Source organism: Physella acuta, unplaced genomic scaffold, assembly GCF_028476545.2.
Source record: "Physella acuta isolate Inbredline_101_S28 unplaced genomic scaffold, ASM2847654v3 ptg001480l, whole genome shotgun sequence".
Classification (NCBI taxonomy): Eukaryota; Metazoa; Mollusca; class Gastropoda; family Physidae; genus Physella; species Physella acuta.
This window is the reverse complement of record NW_026732995.1, coordinates 21,307-40,191: the sequence shown is the minus strand read 5'-3', so window position 1 is coordinate 40,191 and position 18,885 is coordinate 21,307. Positions and strand designations below refer to the sequence as shown.

At 32.8% G+C, this 18,885-nt stretch overlaps 1 protein-coding gene across 1 annotated transcript in view; it reads left to right on the top strand.

Moving 5' to 3' along the window:
• The window catches only part of LOC131928280 (phospholipid-transporting ATPase ABCA1), a gene marked incomplete at its 3' end in the record, with an annotated part of 82,787 nt that overhangs the window by 46,094 nt on the left and 17,808 nt on the right, over window positions 1-18,885 (top strand). The window contains exons 16-35 of the mRNA XM_059284269.1: window positions 3,490-3,663; window positions 3,911-3,990; window positions 4,383-4,525; window positions 4,653-4,874; window positions 5,374-5,578; window positions 5,769-5,885; window positions 6,921-7,101; window positions 7,279-7,410; window positions 7,536-7,675; window positions 7,890-8,027; window positions 8,343-8,590; window positions 8,921-9,005; window positions 9,419-9,627; window positions 9,792-9,861; window positions 10,671-10,822; window positions 12,181-12,323; window positions 12,429-12,533; window positions 16,846-16,961; window positions 17,049-17,169; window positions 18,477-18,663. Coding sequence (XP_059140252.1) covers window positions 3,490-3,663; window positions 3,911-3,990; window positions 4,383-4,525; window positions 4,653-4,874; window positions 5,374-5,578; window positions 5,769-5,885; window positions 6,921-7,101; window positions 7,279-7,410; window positions 7,536-7,675; window positions 7,890-8,027; window positions 8,343-8,590; window positions 8,921-9,005; window positions 9,419-9,627; window positions 9,792-9,861; window positions 10,671-10,822; window positions 12,181-12,323; window positions 12,429-12,533; window positions 16,846-16,961; window positions 17,049-17,169; window positions 18,477-18,663 — 2,968 coding nt within the window. The remainder of the gene's footprint in view (window positions 1-3,489; window positions 3,664-3,910; window positions 3,991-4,382; window positions 4,526-4,652; window positions 4,875-5,373; window positions 5,579-5,768; window positions 5,886-6,920; window positions 7,102-7,278; window positions 7,411-7,535; window positions 7,676-7,889; window positions 8,028-8,342; window positions 8,591-8,920; window positions 9,006-9,418; window positions 9,628-9,791; window positions 9,862-10,670; window positions 10,823-12,180; window positions 12,324-12,428; window positions 12,534-16,845; window positions 16,962-17,048; window positions 17,170-18,476; window positions 18,664-18,885) is intronic.

Genomic DNA, 18,885 nt, shown 5'->3' with positions numbered 1-18,885 from the left:
CATCATGACGCACCTACCTACTACCCACCTACCCACCTACCCACCTACCTACCTACCTACCCACCTACCCACCTACCCACTTACCCACTTACCCACCTAGCCGCCTACCCGCCTACATACTTACCAAACTACTCACCAAAAAAGTATCGGCGAAGTTCGTAAGTTTCGTAAACTGTACTAGACATCTTTTTTTTAATGAGAATTCATTGACATCATTGACATATATGTTACATTTTGCGACAACCTTAATTAGTGCGTTGGGCTTGTATGAAAACTCACTTCGAACTAACTCAATTACATGCTATTTATTTTAACATTACACGTTAAGCGTCACACAACTGTTGTGATGTGAGGTGAGGGACAGGTTCGACAATAAACCAACACGAAAGTACGAAAGAGACATAGATTACCTATTAGAGAATGGACCCCCTTAACTTTCCTAACCCCACCATTTATTATACCCTACCTAACCTCTAAATTTACTGCGCTAAATGTCACTTCCCTCCCAATCGTTCCTATTCTACAGAATTGTGTATCTATATATATAATTCTCCTCTTCGAGCCGTTAGAAAACAAGCTGCAAACGCTCTCTCTACCTCCCCACCCCTACATGGTTTTAGTGAGCTGTGTTCACTCTAAATGTTTACAAGCAGAGCCAACGATTTTAAACGTAGGGGGAGGGGGGGGAAGGAATGGGGGGGGGGGGGTTATGGTCCTTAACGAGCTACTTATAGTGTTTTAAAGAAATATTTTCAGTGTCAGCGTTGGTACTGTCGAATTCACAAATTATGAATTATTGAAAATTAGAAACAACTAAATAGCGGCGTATGTTATGCCGCGGGCCGGCTCGTACTATTTATTTACATTCTTTAATCTTAATATAACTAAAATAGACTTTTGTTTGAAGGGTAATTGAAAGGGTAATGAAAACATGTAAACAAAAGGGACGCTACTCTAAATCTATGCGAATACTTATATGCAGTGGCGTAGGCAGGGGGGGGGGGGTTATGGAGGGTCATAACCCCCCCCCCCCCATCCCATAGACCCCTCGGTATATATATATATATATATATATATATATATATATATAATATATATATATATATATATATATATATATATATATATATGCAAATCGAAAGTTTGGGGGGGGGGGGGGGTACAATCGACAGTTTGAGGGGGGGGGGGGGGAAAGTCTGGAAGAAACACTGCATGTAGCCTATATAACAGAAGAGCTATGGTTGTTTATATCATTTTGCATTCGTCCGGTAAACATTTCAGTAAAATACCTTAAAAACCTTCCATAACCTTTTTATAAAGAAACAAAGAGAGATGAAGTTTTATAATAAAATCAGGCTACATGCAGTGTTTCTTCCAGACTTTTTCCCCCCCTCAAACTTTCGATTGTACCCCCCCCCCCCCCTTAAACTTTGATATCCACCCCCCTCATACTTTATATATATATATATATATATATGTATGTATATATATATATATATATATATATATATATATATATATATATATATATATATATATATATATGTATATATATATATATATATATATATATATATATATTATATATATATATATATATATATATATATATATATATATATATATATATATATATATATATATATATAATATGTATATATATATATATGTATATATATATATATGTATATATATATATATATATTATATATATATATATATATATATATATATATATATATATATATATATATGTATATATATATATGTATATTATATATATATATGTATATATATATATATATATAATATATATATATATATATATTATATATATATATATATATATATATATATATATATATATATATATATATATATATATATATACCGAGGGGTCTATGGGGGGGGGGGTTAAACTTAAACTTTGATATCCACCCCCCCTCATACTTTATATAAAAGTGAAGTTTTGCCATAGGAACGGGTTGTTATAGTATGCAAGCTAGGTAGTTCGGACTAGGGAGAATGTGAAAGATACTTCGTGTAATGTCGATAGTTTTATGTTTATACGAGAATAGTAGTTGAATAATTATTGACCAAGAAAATAATAGGCATTGTGTAAAGTGATTATCGCCTGTATCGTGGTGATGGGAATGCAGATGGTAGTGGTACGCTTTAAATGGTAGTAGATCACGTGATCAAACACGACACTCTCACAGCAGCCCTAACAGTCATGTATAAATGTGTCATCTAGTCCATATGGTCTTTGTGCTAAATTTCTCTTTTGCACATTTTTCGTTGTGTTTTTCTGGTTGCGCATTTTTCTGTTTCTGTTTGCGCTTTTTTCCGTTTGCGCTTTTTTCTGTGTGCGCTTTTTTCTGTTTGCGCTTTTTTCCGTTTGCGCTTTTTTCTGTTTGCGCTTTTTTCTGTGTGCGCTTTTTTCTGTTTGCGCTTTTTTCAGTTTGCGCTTTTTTCTGTTTGCGCTTTTTTCCGTTTGCGCTTTTTTCCGTTTGCGCTTTTTTCCGTGTGCGCTTTTTTCTGTTTGCGCTTTTTTCCGTTTGCGCTTTTTTCTCTTTGCGCTTTTTTCCGTTTGCGCTTTTTTCTGTTTGCGCTTTTTTCTGTGTGCGCTTTTTTCTCTTTGCGCTTTTTTCTGTTTGCGCTTTTTTCTGTTTGCGCTTTTTTCCGTGTGCGCTTTTTTCTCTTTGCGCTTTTTTCCGTTTGCGCTTTTTTCTGTTTGCGCTTTTTTCTGTGTGCGCTTTTTTCTCTTTGCGCTTTTTTCCGTTTGCGCTTTTTTCTCTTTGCGCTTTTTTCTGTGTGCGCTTTTTTCTCTTTGCGCTTTTTTCCGTGTGCGCTTATTTCCGTTGCGCTTTTTGATTTGCGCTTTTTTCTGTTTGCGCTTTTTTCTGTGTGCGCTTTTTTCTCTTTGCGCTTTTTTCCGTTTGCGCTTTTTTCTCTTTGCGCTTTTTTCTGTGTGCGCTTTTTTCTCTTTGCGCTTTTTTCCGTGTGCGCTTATTTCCGTTGCGCTTTTTGATTTGCGCTTTTTTCCGTTGCGCTTTTTTCCGTTGCGCTTTTTTCCGTTGCGGTTCTTTCTGGGAACCTATATATATATATATATATATATATATATATATATATATATATATATATATATATATATATATATATATATATATATATATATATATATATATATATATATATATATATATATATATATATACAATATATATATATATATATATATACAATATATATAAATGTATATTTTTTTGGGGAATAAACAGGTAGACTTTCAAAGTTTAACAAATCTTTGCAGTTTTGTGATATTTATATTGTACTTTTTAATATTTCTTCAAAGCTAGGTACGCATTTTCCTATTCTTGTAGTATGCCCATTATCACTGTGCACTGTTAATTTTTCAATGAACTGCTCCTAAAAGTTGACTAAAACACCCCATGTGCTGGTATGATTTACTCAATTATCTATCAGGTACTGGAGACCAGGTAATCGTGATGGTTTCAATTCCTTAAAGTACTGGATCTATGGATTCATATACATTCAAGACATGATTGATCATGCCATCATAAGATTACACACCAATGTCACACAAGAACCTGGAGTTTATACCAAACAAGCACCATATGGTTGCTACATAGATGACAGGTTTGTCTTTTTCTTGGTAGAGGTAATACTTTAAAAAAGCTGATTCAAATGCTAATGTTGTACAATTGTATTAGTCCTAACACCAAAACCTGCAGATATATTCCATAGAGTAGATGCTTTTTAAAACTGTTATGTAGAATAGCATCTACAAATAGAATTTGCATGCCATCTTGTTAATAATATCAATACTGAAGACATTTCAATGGTTAAAACATTTTTTTCTCAGTTATATCTTTTTTATTGCTAGATTCACATTTGCAATATCACGAAGTTTGCCATTGTTTATGGTGATATCATGGATTTATACTGTAGCCATGACAGTTAAAGGTGGTAAATTATTCTATTATTTATTTAGAAATACTTTTACATTAAGTAGAGCTTTCTCTAGTTTTACAAAAGATTCCTCTTACAAGAGATACACATACAAATGTTTTCCAAACATGTACCTGAGCTTTCTAGCTATGATGAGTACCTGAATCTCATTGGGATAGGTAAATGCTGCTGGCCATAGGGTTACCACATCACCTCTTCATATGCTTTGACCAAGAAACAGAAAAACTCAACTTCATCTGCCCTCAGATTCAAAAGTGAACTTTACTTTTAAGCAATAATTAAAATAAATAAAAAATGAGCAACAAAGAAATCATTCATTTTTATCAATTAAAAAGTTTTGTAGTCTATACATAAATTTTAAATGTATAATCAAACAACTTCAATAGGCATTGTGTACGAAAAAGAGGAGAGACTAAAGGAAATTATGAAAATTATGGGTCTGAGCAATGGTGTTCATTGGCTTGCTTGGTTCATTGATGCTTTTTCGATGATGTTTATGACTGTTATTCTATTTGTCACTTTACTAAAGGTAAATTAAATATGGAACAATAAGCTTAGTTTTTAAAATAAAAATTGTTTAATTAAAGCATTTATTTTTTAATCTTGATTAGTCATACAGCTATGGTTAAAGAACTATAAACAAGTAATTGTTTCAGGCAGGCAAAATATTGGAATACTCCGATCCTTCTGTGATACTTGTCTTCATGATAGGCTTCACATGTTCAACTATTAGCCAGTGTTTTCTTATATCTGTTTTCTTTAACAAAGCCAACCTGGCGGCTGTTTGTGGGGGTTTCATCTATTTTGTATTATATCTGCCCTACACCCAGCTGGTGCAGTTTGAAGATGTCATCACCACTAATGCACGGACTTTAGCTGTGAGTCTAAATTTTCTTTTTATAGATGTATATTATTCTTGAATATACGGTTTGTTAACATTTTACAAAAGAGATAGATTGAGGTCTATATACTAGACTTGTTCATACTACATTTGACTTGGAGGATATTTTAAAAAGGAAATTTATGTGTAACAATATTTTTTCTCTATAGCTTTTTTTTTTCAATTTTTTTCCACAAACACTGTGGTGTCACACTCACAGTTTTGTATTTTAAAAGTTATTTTTGAAACTCAATTTTATCTGTTATTAGTACTTTTAAAAGACTTTTTAAAAAATGTGATAATTTACGTAATTTTTAGCCAGATTCAATGAAATTTTATTAATTAAATAGTGATTAGCTAAGTGGGCATAGCTTGCAGTATTTTTTAGTTATATTCCCTTAAAAAGGGGAAAGAATTCATATTTTTAAAAAATTATACACAAAAAAAGTATGACAATTTATTCAGAGCATTAAACAAATTGAATACATCTTTTCCAGAGCCTTTCCTCTAACATTGCCATGGGTTATGCATGCAGCTATTTTTCTCAATATGAAGAGCAAGCAATAGGAGCACAGTGGCACAATATTAGAGAGAGTCCAATGGTGGACGATACCTTCAATCTTAAAACCTGTATTGGCATGCTATATTTAGACTCTGTCATTTACCTCTTCCTCACCTGGTACATTGAGGCTGTTTTTCCTGGTAAGATTTAAAATTATTTGTATTATGAAAATAATTTTATTATTTTATCAAAGTTAACATCAGATGTAAATGGATAAAAAACATATAGGCCTACATGCAATAGAAATAACTAAATTATTGATTTTCAAATTCAGTACATTTTTATCCTGTAAATTCACTAATGGAATAATATAAAAACATTTTAATCTAGGTCAGTATGGCATTCCAAGAAAATGGTATTTCTTAATACAGAGATCTTATTGGCAAGGAACTAAACATGAGCAAATGGATGAACCCGACACTGATATGTCACTTGATGGCTTAACTTGTAATTTGTAATTTTTTTTTTGTTTATAGTTTGGCATACCATTACTTTGTTGTGGTACATAGAGCAACTGGGTAAAACGTGATCACTAATTTTAGGGGAAGCTGGCTTTAAAAGTTGCAATTGGTTCAATCACATGTTGAACAAGTACAATTAATTTAAGGTTTTTATTCTTCTGAGATATAAATGAAAAAAACTGCTTTTGGTTGGACAAAGGCTATGGAAACAAATCCAAAAAGAAAAGCAGGCTGAATCAAAGTCAACAGTCTCTATAGCTTAACAAGTTCACAAGTAATACTTAATTGTGTTAGAGGGAATCCCTTCCAACACTAAAATTTAGACTTAAGAAGAAGAAAATTAGTAGTGATGCCTTGGTACAAACAATATACAAACCTAATGATATTTTTTCCTTGCTAAATTCCCCGGGGTTGTGGTATGAACAGCAATGTAATGGGATTGTGATGCTGACTACACTGGATGACACCTAATTTTGAAAACTCCAATTTTAAAGAGAACATTAAATCATGTGCAATTGGTTCAGGCTTAATAACTAGTAACAGTTAATAATTGAATCATAGTTAAAAATGTCTTGAAGCACCACTTGATAGGCTGGTTAGGTGATACAAGAATATGTGACACCAGATCTGTGATGATGATTGCTAAAGATCTCTAAAAGAAAATAGGAAAAGAATGGTTATTTGTAAACAAAATGATTTTAATTAATTAAGATCTTTTATTATAATAAAAAAAATATATTTAAAAAAACACAAAACAAATTTGTATTTTTATTGATTTTTTAAATATTAAAAAATATAAATTAATGCCTGCTATTTTAATTTCATGGGAAATTAGTAGGTATAAGATAATTATACACTGTGAAGGCATATAACTTAAAATATGTTAAAAGAAAACATAAAGTTATAATTTATAATTAAATTTATTTTTTTATTGCTTATCAAATAATTTTGTTTAGTTTAATAAGATGTTTTTTTACTTTTTGAAGCATATTTTCAATTTATTTATAACATTTTGACCTAGATAGCAATGACAATTTTGAAAAAGACCCAACTGGTCGTCCCATAGGGGTGGCAGTAAAAAACTTGCGTAAAATTTACAACAAAGGCGACAAGATTGCTGTAGATGGACTTACTCTTAATTTCTATGAAGGTCAGATCACCTCATTTCTGGGCCACAATGGTGCGGGTAAAACAACAACCATGTAAGTTACTAGATATTTTTCAAATTAAAGATACTTGGTGAATGTCTTTATGAACAAGTTTGTCTTATGCTAGGCAGATCTTATTACAGCACTCAAATAAAATTCCAAATGTATAGTTATATTTTCTGTTTTAAATGTTATGTCATTTAGTAATCATACTATGTTTATAAAACTTAGGTCAATCTTAACTGGACTTTTCCCACAAACATCTGGATCAGTTTACATTTATGGACACAACATTTTGACAGATGCAGATAAAGTTAGGTGTGGATTGGGCATGTGCCCACAACATAATGTGCTCTTTGACCTGTAAGTACTTGCTACTTGGCTTATATTATCTACAACATATGTTAATTTACATGTAGGTCTAATGCACTATTTGACACTAAAGAATTTCCAGTGTTTAATGGCTGAAGACAATGAGTGTGTTGTAGTCTAACAGTTGAAGAGCACATCTGGTTTTTTGCTCGACTCAAAGGAAGAAGTGATGTTCAAGTCAAGGAAGAAATGGAGAAGATGATCCAAGATGTTGGACTGGTTAAAAAACAAAAGGAAATGTCAAAATATTTATCTGGTATAAACAGTCATTAAGTTTTTTTTTTATAAGGTAGATATGAGTTTCTTACTTTTAGCTCTTGACTTTTGAAACAAAAAATTCAAATAAATTTTGATTTATTATAATCAATCAGAGTGGGGTTCTGTTATATAAAATTATTCTAAATATCATATTCTAGATCTAATTAATCTATTTTGCAAATATTATTATAGATAAAAAAATCTTTTTAAAGGTGGAATGAAACGTAAACTTTCTGTGGCAATTGCATTTGTTGGGGGCTCTAAAACAGTTATTCTTGATGAACCAACTGCAGGTGTTGATCCTTATGCTCGCAGAGCCATCTGGGAGTTGTTGCTTAAGTTTCGCAAAGGTTTGTATTGTACTTTCTACACCCCAAATTACAGGCTAGAAATGTTTATACATACTACACACCAAACTACAGGCTAGAAATATGTTTGTACATAATACACACCAAACTACAGAATAGAAATATGTTTGTACATACTACACACAATACCACAGACAAGAAATGTGCACAATAACACAGGTTGGAAATTATTTTGTACTTACTACACACAAATCCAAAAGCTAAAAATAAAATGAACCAACCTTCTGCTATTCATCACCTATTTTTGAATATTCTGGAAAATAGCTGCAGTGTAATAATATTTTTCTGGCTGCACAGGTCGTACAATCATCTTGTCCACTCACCATATGGATGAAGCTGATGTACTAGGTGACAGAATAGCAATCATTTCTCAAGGAAAACTTTGTACTGTTGGCACCAGTTTGTTTTTAAAAAAAAAATTTGGAAGTGGATACTATTTAACTTTAGTCCCTCAAGAAAATGATGGGGCACAGAGCTTAAATAATGATCATCTTAGTTTGGAAACCTCATCTATACCTGTTAGTAGTTCTTTAAAGAAGTCACGGGTAACTACTTACACTAAAATTGCATCTTTACTAAGAAAATCATCACATCGATTCACTATCTAAGAATAGCTAATCCATTTTTTAAAGAATGCAATGTATTTGAAAGAAAAAAAACACAAAAATGAATGATTTATATATTTTGAAATAGTATGTACAGAGCTAACTAATTTAAACAATTTAAAGAAAGCATGTCTTTTTATCAGTTGAGTAATAAAATAATATCCTTTATTCCTCACTAACCATTTACTAATAGCATCCCTTTTTTTTATAGTTTTAAATAATGAGAAGTGTTTAGACAAAGGAACCATTAATTATTCTTTTTAATTTCAGTCACTGGTGTCAGATGTTTCTTTTATTGGCAGTTCTGTAGATAGTGCAATAGCACCAGGTTTAAAACCTAAAATTAAAGTAAACGGTAAAGTTACTTAGATCTAGTGTTATCATAGTTTATAGGCCTACAATATTAAGGAAGTCTTGGTGTTGCCTTTTTTTAAATAAAAATTTTGTTAAGTCCTGTTAATTGTTAAAATTGGATCAGATCAGTTTAACAAATAACTTTCGTAAAGAAATTTTAGGTAAATCATCACTATATTGGCCAATATTTTAATTTTATGGCAAAACAGTGGCTTTTGTAACAAAATGTTGAAAATACAGATTTCTTATATGAACTTTAATTGATTTTATTTTTTATATTTAGTAAAAGGCCTAAAACTTTAAAAAAATTTGTTAAAATATAATTTAAATACAAATTCTGTAACTTAAATTAGAATTATAATAGTTGTAACTTCTTATTAATATAATTTTGACTTTTAAACTTTAACCATATAGGGTACTACTTGCCGCAGTTGATTTCCTTCATTCAAACATATTTTCCTGATGCTCTGCTGGTAAAGGATAACAACTTGGAAGTCTGCTTCAGGCTGCCAGAGGGTGACAATCACATTAAAAAATGCAAAACACTGTGTGCTGCTCTACAGGAATATCATCTTGAACTTGGAATTTCAAGTTATGGAATTTCTGATACTAGTTTGGAAGAGGTGCTTTTACAATTTTATACAGCCTTTACATTTGAGCACAAATTATTATTACGCAATGATTCCAATTATTCATCCTTGCTCTCATATTTATCAATACCTTTCAAACATTTTTCTGCACAGTTTTAATTTAAAAGAATTTTAAAATTTTGATATTTTACTTTCAGGTATTTTTAAGAGTTGCTCAGCAGAATAATGTTTTTGATCAGGACAAGAAAATAGTTAAAGATATGAATGGTACTATTTTTACCCCAATATTTTTATAAAATATAAGCTTACTCTTCACAATTAAATAATTGATTAATTAAACAATAAAACTTAATCTTTTGTAGGCCTATATAAAAAAATTAATTTGGATAAAAGTCCAGACAAGAGGGTGGACTGTCCTTGTTCAGAGTTAAGCCTAGTAAAAAAATAAACCAGACCAGCAGGTGCTCAGAGTTAAGCTTAAGTATAAAAGTAAAAGTCCACATCAGAAGGTGGGCTGTCCTTGTTCAGAGTTAAGCCTAGTAAAAAAAAAATGTTTCCACTAACTAAGAATAGCATACCGTTTCTTATTAGAACCTAATTTCTTATTAGAACCTTTGAATCAGTGGCGGAACTAGAAAAAAAGGGCCACCCTGCAAAAAAAAAATTTCGCCCCCCCCATATATATATATAAAACACACTATCAATAGTGTAATTATTTGAGACGTTTCCCTTGTTTTCTAGAACAGTGGTTATTAAATGTAAACAATATCGGCACTTTATTTCTTGGATCTTAGTTGTTGGGGCGCTAGTTTGTCAAAACTACCACATATACGACTATACAAGCCAGCTTGATAAAAAGTGCAAGAAAATTAAATTTTTTAACAATAAAAAAATTGATTATGGTTGGCTGTAGGCCCCCAACGGCGTGGGCCCCCCTGTATTGCGGGGTCTGGCGGCACTGTAGTTCCGCCCCTGCTTTGAACATAAATTTTTAAAAAGAAAAATTTATAATTTTTTTAGATTATGTTAATTTATTAAGATACAATTTTTAGCCTGAATTAAATTTTTACACATAGAAACTTCAGATGCTCAAGAAGTCCAAACTGACAGGAAATTCAATGGAGAAGTCAAGATCACAGGGAATACATTAATTCTCAGACAGTTGATTGCTATTTTTTTAAAACGTTTTCATCATGCCCGTCGCAGTAGAAAGGGTTTTATTAGTGAGGTATGGAAAACTTAGTAAATTAAAATTGCACTACAGACAGACAATAAATCATTAAAATAAAAAAAATTAAAACTTTCAATAACTAACTTATTACTATGTTAACAAAACATGTATTTTAATCTTCAAATTTTGTGCACCAAAATTAAACTGGTAAATTTGATTTGTGTTTTTATTTTCTCATAAAGAAGAATAGTTGTTATCATGCAGAAAAATTGAAATAAGATTTTTTGACATAATTTTGACATTTTACTCCTACCTGAGTTGGAAAAATTTAATTTTGCAATTGTGTCTGTGTGTGTGTATGTGAACACAATAACTTGAGTACCATTTCAATTAGTTAATGAAATTTCATAAATAGGCTATATCCAGTTTATAGTTTTTTTAATTAACTTTTGAACAAAAGTGGATAGCCTGAGGACCATTTAAGTTAGGTGAATGAAATTTCACATAGATTTATAAGCATTTACGTTTCTATCCATTTGCAAATATTTCCATTAATAGGAAGTTGTACTTTGCTCTATTTCACTGGTACATAGATTTAGATTTCTTTCAACTTTTGAGTAATTGCACTAACTGGAAGGAGTAGACCTACTTTAGAGGGTGTAGCAGGAGGTGCAGACCGCACCGGGTGACACCATTTAGGGAGTGACACCAAGGCAAAAAATTGCAAAATGTACAGAAGAAAAATGTTTTTTTTTGCCAGTTCCATTATTGATTAATCAAAGTTAAATAGTCTTTTAAATACAAATCAACAATTATTACAAGAGTTTGGGGTGACACCATGACCTAAACATGGTAACTATAGAGAAAACATTGCTACATCCAACTGTATTATTAAAAGACTAGATAAACATCGTTACTATTACGTCTGCAGTCATTAAAGCTTATACATATAGTTGTTTGCGGCATATATTTAAATTATAGGCCTACACACACAATATATATATATTGTTTCTTTGGGAGGGTGGGTGACACAATGAAGTTCCGCACTGGTGACACCCGAATTAGCGACGCCACTAGCAACTCTATTTCAGATTTTTCAAAAGCCTTCACAATTGTATAGTTTTATATCATATTATCATAAGGCAACTTTTAAGAGCTTTTTTGCATTTATGTACTTTCTTAAAATATGCCACAAACTTCTATATTTATCTAGCCCTATTGCAGTGCAAGAGCCATTTCAACCCTTACTGTAACATAAGAATATATGAGAAAGTTTATGGGAGTTCAATCACACTTTTTACAACAGCTAATTAGTTCATACATTATATTATATTAGTGTGAGATCATGCTTTTAAAATCCAAAACAGCATAATTCTACAAAAAGTATCTATCTCTTGTAAAATTCATGTTCCCAGATCATTTTGCCTGCTGCATTTGTCTGTTTGGCCATGTTTTTTTCTCTGCTACTTCCACCCCAATTTGAATCTGAACCTTTAGAACTTCAGCCTTGGATGTATGAACCCATTAAAGGAGATGATTTTTTATACTCATTTTACAGGTATGAACATGAAATTATTAATTTGGATAGCCTGTAGACAATAAAATCAAATTCTTTTTTACCTATTTTTCCTGAACTTTATATATGTTTATTATCACATTTTAGCAATGAGGATCCAACTAATTTATTAACCACTACATTGGGTGAAAATCTGTTACATGAACCGTTCTATGGTACAAGATGCATGAATTCAAGTATTTATCAGATAAAGTAATTTTTACTGTTATGGTGATTATTTGTCCTATGCACTTTGTAATAGATTGAAATAATTGTGAGGTCAAGGGAACTCACTCTTCTGTATTAGATATATTTATAATATTGTTATCTTGAGTGATGTCCCTTGTGTACTTCCCCCCGTCCTCTCTGTGTATTACCATCGTGGTAGTTAGACCCATTAAATGTGTTATATACAACCACAGGCTTCTGTCGTCAATCTATTATAACTGGCGACGAAGGATAAACATCCACTAGAAAGAGCACCTACTTACGCAAAAAAGAGGTTTGCTAGAGCTTATTAGCTAATTATTTCTAGAATTATGGCGCTGTATGGCCAAATAAAAGAATTTGATGCGAATGATGAAATCATTCAAGATTACCTAGAGAGGTTAAGCTTTTACCTAGAAGCTAACGACGTGACGATAGAAGCCAAAAAGAGAGCTGTTTTGTTAACAGTCATAGGGCCTCAACAATTCAGGCTACTAAAGGACTTATGCGCACCAGCTAGTCCAGATACCAAGAGCTTTAACGAGCTGAGCAAATTGCTAACAGACCACCATGCGCCTACCCCATCAAAGTTTTTATGTCGAGCTAGATTTGACAGTAGGACTCGGCAACCAAACGAGTCAATATCAGAATATGTTGCTGCTTTACGTCATTTAAGTAGATTTTGTGAATTCGGCGATACGCTGTCTGACAGACTATGTGAAAAGTTTGTGACAGGTGTAAACAGCCCTGATATTCAAAGAAAGTTGCTGCTCGAGTCAGATCTAACATTAGAAAAAGCAATACAACTTGCAATGTCATTCCAGCAGTCATCTGATGCGGCGAGATCTTTAGCACCTTCAGAGATCCATGCAGTAAACAGCAGGTTAGTCAATAAACATCAACCTCATCAGAGCATTCCAACTTATGCTAAACAGCCTGCTCGTTCAAATCCTAGATCTAAATCTAGTAATAATTATCAAAAATGTCATCGATGCAAAGGTCCCCATGCATCTCATCGGTGCAAGTTCAAGTCTGCAACTTGTTATAAGTGCGGTAAGCAAGGTCACATTGCCAAGGCCTGCTTTGCAAAGTCTTCGTCTGTTGCTAAATCTAGCCAGTCAAGACATTACCGCAACCAAAGGCAGCACTATGTTAACTCTCACCAAGACTACCTAACCCAACCAATGAACCACTCTACCTGTGAAAATGCTCAAACTGATTCGCAGCCGGATTTCAACCTGTTCTCTGTTAAATCAATAAGTCATGCTCCCATCAATGTACAAGTTAATATCAACGGTAAGAGCATCAGCTTCCAACTTGACACTGGAGCATCTCTAACAGTCATAACAAAGAAAGAGTTTGACGCTGTCACAGGAGGATCAGTGCCTCTACAGCCGTGTCACAAGTGTCTAACAACATACACTGGTGACAATGTTCCGGTAATAGGAGAGTGTATGGTTCATGTAAGTTATAATGGTCAAAGTGTTAAACTTCCTCTTCTTGTGGTTGAAGGAAATGGACCGCCATTACTAGGTAGGAACTGGTTAAGTGATCTTAAGTTAAATTGGGAGAGTATTTGTTCATTGAAGAATGTAAAAGAATCTAGTCTTACTTCACTAGATAAAGTAATATCTGAAAATAAATGTGTTTTTGGTAACTCTGGATTACTAAATGATAGAACAGTGAAGTTAAGCATTAAAGGTACAAATCCAAGATACTGCAAAGCTAGAGTTCCACCTTATGCAATGAGGAATAAAATTGAAAATGAGCTAAGTAGATTGGAATCTAATGGCATTATAAAGAAGGTAGACTATTCCGATTGGGCGACACCCATTGTGCCAGTGTTAAAGAAGGATGGTTCTATAAGAATTTGTGGAGACTACAAAACTACACTGAATAAGCAAATAGAGCTAAATAGGTACCCTATACCTAACATTGAGGAAATTTCTTTGAATTTGGCAGGAGGAGACAAATTCACTGAATTAGACTTTAGTCATGCTTACACTCAACTAGAACTGCATCCAGATTCAAAAGTCTATACGACAATAAACACACATAAAGGACTCTACCAATATGAAAGACTATGTTTTGGCATATCATCTAGCCCTGGAATTTTCCAAGCTGTCATGGACAGTATTTTTAAGGATATTCCAAATGTTTGTGTGTACTTTGACAATGTGTACATAACTGGTAAGAATGACACTGAACATCTTAAAACACTTGATAAAGTATTGAAAATTGTTGGTGAAAAAGGTTTAAAGATAAACAAAGATAAATGTCAATTCATGCTGACAGAAATTAGTTTTCTTGGTTATATATTAAGCAAGCAAGGCATCAGACCTCAACCTGAGAAAACAAAAGCCATTAAAGAAGCACCCAAACCTGAAAATACCCAACAACTAAGAGCTTTTTTGGGCTTGATAAATTACTATGCAAAGTTCATAGGAAATCTGTCTGGTAAACTATCACCACTGTACAAGCTGCTACAGAAAAATGCAACTTGGCACTGGGGTAAACAACAAGAAACTGCTTTTAATACAGCAAAAGAGGCTTTGTCTGCTGACACCTTACTAACTCACTATGACCCAGGGAAAAGACTTATATTAACATGTGATGCTTCACCAGATGGTGTAGGAGCAGTCTTGTCCCACATGGATGAGAAGGGTGACAGACCCATTGCTTTTGCCAGTAGATCTTTGAACCAGGCTGAGAAAAATTATTCTCAGTTAGATAGGGAAGGCTTAGGCATCATTTTTGGTGTTAAGAAATTTCATAAGTTTCTGTTTGGTAGGAAGTTCACCATCTTTACAGATCATAAACCATTGCTAGGTTTATTTGGAGAAAACAAAACCCTACCTGAGCATGCCTCACCAAGAATTCAAAGATGGGCTATCACACTAACTGCATACAATTATGAATTGAAATACAAACCTGGATCTGAGAATAGTGCAGATAGTCTTAGTAGATTACCTTTAAAAAACCAAAGCCTGAGCTATGTACCAGAAGATGTATTTGTTCTCTTCACTATCATGGATAACTCCAATATAAATGTGAATGATATTAAAAGAGAAACACAAAAAGATAAGTGCTTAATAAAAGTATATGAGTACTGTAAGAATGGTTGGCCTGAAAAGTCTGTGAATGATGACTTAAGGCCATATAAAATAAGAAATAAAAACCTTTGTGAAGATATTATAAAAGATGGAGAAAATGCAGTCCATTATCAGTCAGAGCTACCTAAACAAAGTATTTGTAACTTAATAAATGATTATGGTGATATGGCAATTTCAAATGCTTTAAGTAAGAAGGAATGTGATCATCAAACAACCTTGCTAACATCATTAGCACTTACAGAAACTAAAAGGGTAACATCAAAAGAAAAGAGAAAAAGATTTTTGCCATTTAATACTTTCTGATGCCAATTCAAAAATAGTTCCATTAAATCATGACAAAACATTCATTGAAAGAGAATTTGGTGTTAATGAGAATGTGTATCTAAGAAATTATGGGAGAAAGGAAAAATGGATACCAGGTCAAATTGTTCAATGTACAGGACCTGTGTCTTATAAAGTTAAAAATAACTTGTGCAGATAATAAGTGTGAATCTGTCAATCCCACCAAATCTGAACAGTTCACACCAAATCAGTTTGTTCCACAACCAAGTTCTGTTGATATGAGTGAACCAAGTTGTCTGGAGTCAGAAAATGTAAATTCTGGAGTTAATGATTTAAATCCTAGACCTCCTGAGATAGAGAATCCAGATGGTCAGAATCTTGAGTCACCAAATCAGAAGCCACTGAGAAGGTCAAGCAGGACAATCAAAGTCCCAAATAAGTTAGACCTATGATTCTAAAGGTCAAAAGGACTTTGACATTATTGTTTTGTATTTTGATTATGTTGTAGCATATTGTGCATTGTTTGTAAGGATGTAATCTACCATAGTGTTCATGTTACAATATAATTGGTGATTTTAGGATACTATCAATTGTTCTATTGAGAGATGTGTTATTGTGTTCTAAGGGTAAAGGGATGTAATAGATTGAAATAATTGTGAGGTCAAGGGAACTCACTCTTCTGTATTAGATATATTTATAATATTGTTATCTTGAGTGATGTCCCTTGTGTACTTCCCCCCCCCGTCCTCTCTGTGTATTACCATCGTGGTAGTTAGACCCATTAAATGTGTTATATACAACCACAGGCTTCTGTCGTCAATCTATTATACACTTTAATATAACACAGTAATCATTTTATTTAATATCTCTAAAGAGTTGGTGTTTTTTGTATTGTTGTTCTTCAACTATTTTAATTTTTCAAGGAATAAACCTTGTATTCCATTGCCTAAGATGGAATGGCATGGAAGTCATCTGAAGGAGAATATGAATGGTAGCCCAGCATGCTCTTGTAAAACTGGCTTTCAAAGTTGTCCAGAAGGTGTTGTTAATTTATCTAACTTAAATAAATTTCCTGCAGGTTACATTAAGATTCTCAAGGTGTTCAAACTGTTATTAACAATTTCAGGAGCTGGAGGCCCAGAGCCACCAAAAATAAAATTGTGGACAAAAGATTATCTTTATAACACGACAAATCTGAATCTGTCTGATTGGCTGGTAAAAACCTACAGCAAATACCAAAAAAGAAGGTCAGTACTAAGTTAGATTAGTTTGTTGTTCCGCTGAGAAAGAGGCAGCTGACTAAGGCTTTCAGGGAAAAACTGATTCTGAGCTTATGCAATTGTTTTCAGTAGTAATCCATGTGTCATGTTCTTTTTTAGTTTACGTGGTTTTTTTGGGTCACTTTTTTCTTGCTGTTCAGAAATGAGACTCATAAGCAGCTACCTTAGAAGAGTTCTCCAGGTTAATTGCCCAGATACAACAAGAATACCTTGAAAATACCTGCCCACCTAGTGAAGAAGAAATCAGAAGGAGAAAATAGGGGGATGGATAAAACACACTGCCTAAACTGCACACCAATATAATCAGCCAAGTCATATAACGGAACCCTCAAAACAAACATAAAAGAGCTTGTCCAAAATATTTGACAAAGCCAACTTCACACAGATAACATCAGGATAGGTCACACTTTGGTTTGTAACCAGTTGGAAAGTATGACACAGGACAGTGAACTCTTAAAAGCTGTTGTTGGTAGCCCATATTGTGCCAGGAGTAATAGAAGATTATGATGGTTTTTGTCTTGCTTTAGAAATATTTGGTGCACTGTTGAAAACTTTCTAGACAATACCCTGTACAGTGTACATAAACCCCATGACATGAACCCTCATGGACACCCCCCCCCCCCCACACACACACATACAATCATACATCCTTCACCTTATATGAAAAGAAGAAAAAAAAATCATTAAAAAAAAAAACCAAACAAAACCGTATTTTATTATGTATTGATAGTTTTAATTAATAATTTGGTTTTAGTTATGTGTTCAGTATCATTAGTTGCTGTAATAGTAATAGGCCTGTGTATGTTTTGCTTTGAAGTTAAGCATAAACACAAAACAATGGTCCATCCATTTACCAGTTGCTTCAGTTTCTTTGGCCAGCCTTAAAATCTGCTGCATTGCTTTGCACACTGACTGATCAGGTCCATGTGAATAATTATTACAATGTCAAACAAGTTGTTCACAGTGTATCTTTATTTTAACACAACAGCATTTACTAAATAAATATAGCCTTAACCATCGCCTTTACTCGACTGTGTGTACTCCATTCCAAATATTGTGGTGAGACTTGTGGAGGAATAAAATTAAATGTATTTATACCATGTTTCTGTTTGGCAGGCTGAATCAAGCTTCAGCTGGCAAATCTCTAATCTTTTGTATCATTAAAAATGTGATGATCTAGCTTTTGAACCTTAGGTTACTCTTCTCCTGTTCATAACATGCTTGTTGGTATGCCAACCGTTTTAGCAAGTTAAAGTGTTGCTTTATTTTTCAAGATATGGAGGCTACAGTTTTGGACATAGCAATAAAGTAAAAGTATTAACAGCTGAAGAACTCTCAAACACTGTAGATCGACTAAAAAGAACTGCAGAGAGCAATAAATCCATTTATCATGGAAACGCTCAACTTATACATGATGCTGGAGAAGCTTTAAAATATTCTTTTGCTTCTGAAACAGTCACAGTAAGTTGTTTTTTAGTAATGCAATTCCCACTTTTTCTGCAACTAGATCATTTTAATACTTCTTTATGATGCACTAAAAACTGAAAATACATGTTTTATTAACTATTTCTTTACACATTTTAAATAAAACAATTTTATTAATACAAAAAATAATATTTTTTAATCTCTTATTGACTATAAAATTCAAATTTGAAGAATAGCATGATAATATTATTTTTCAAT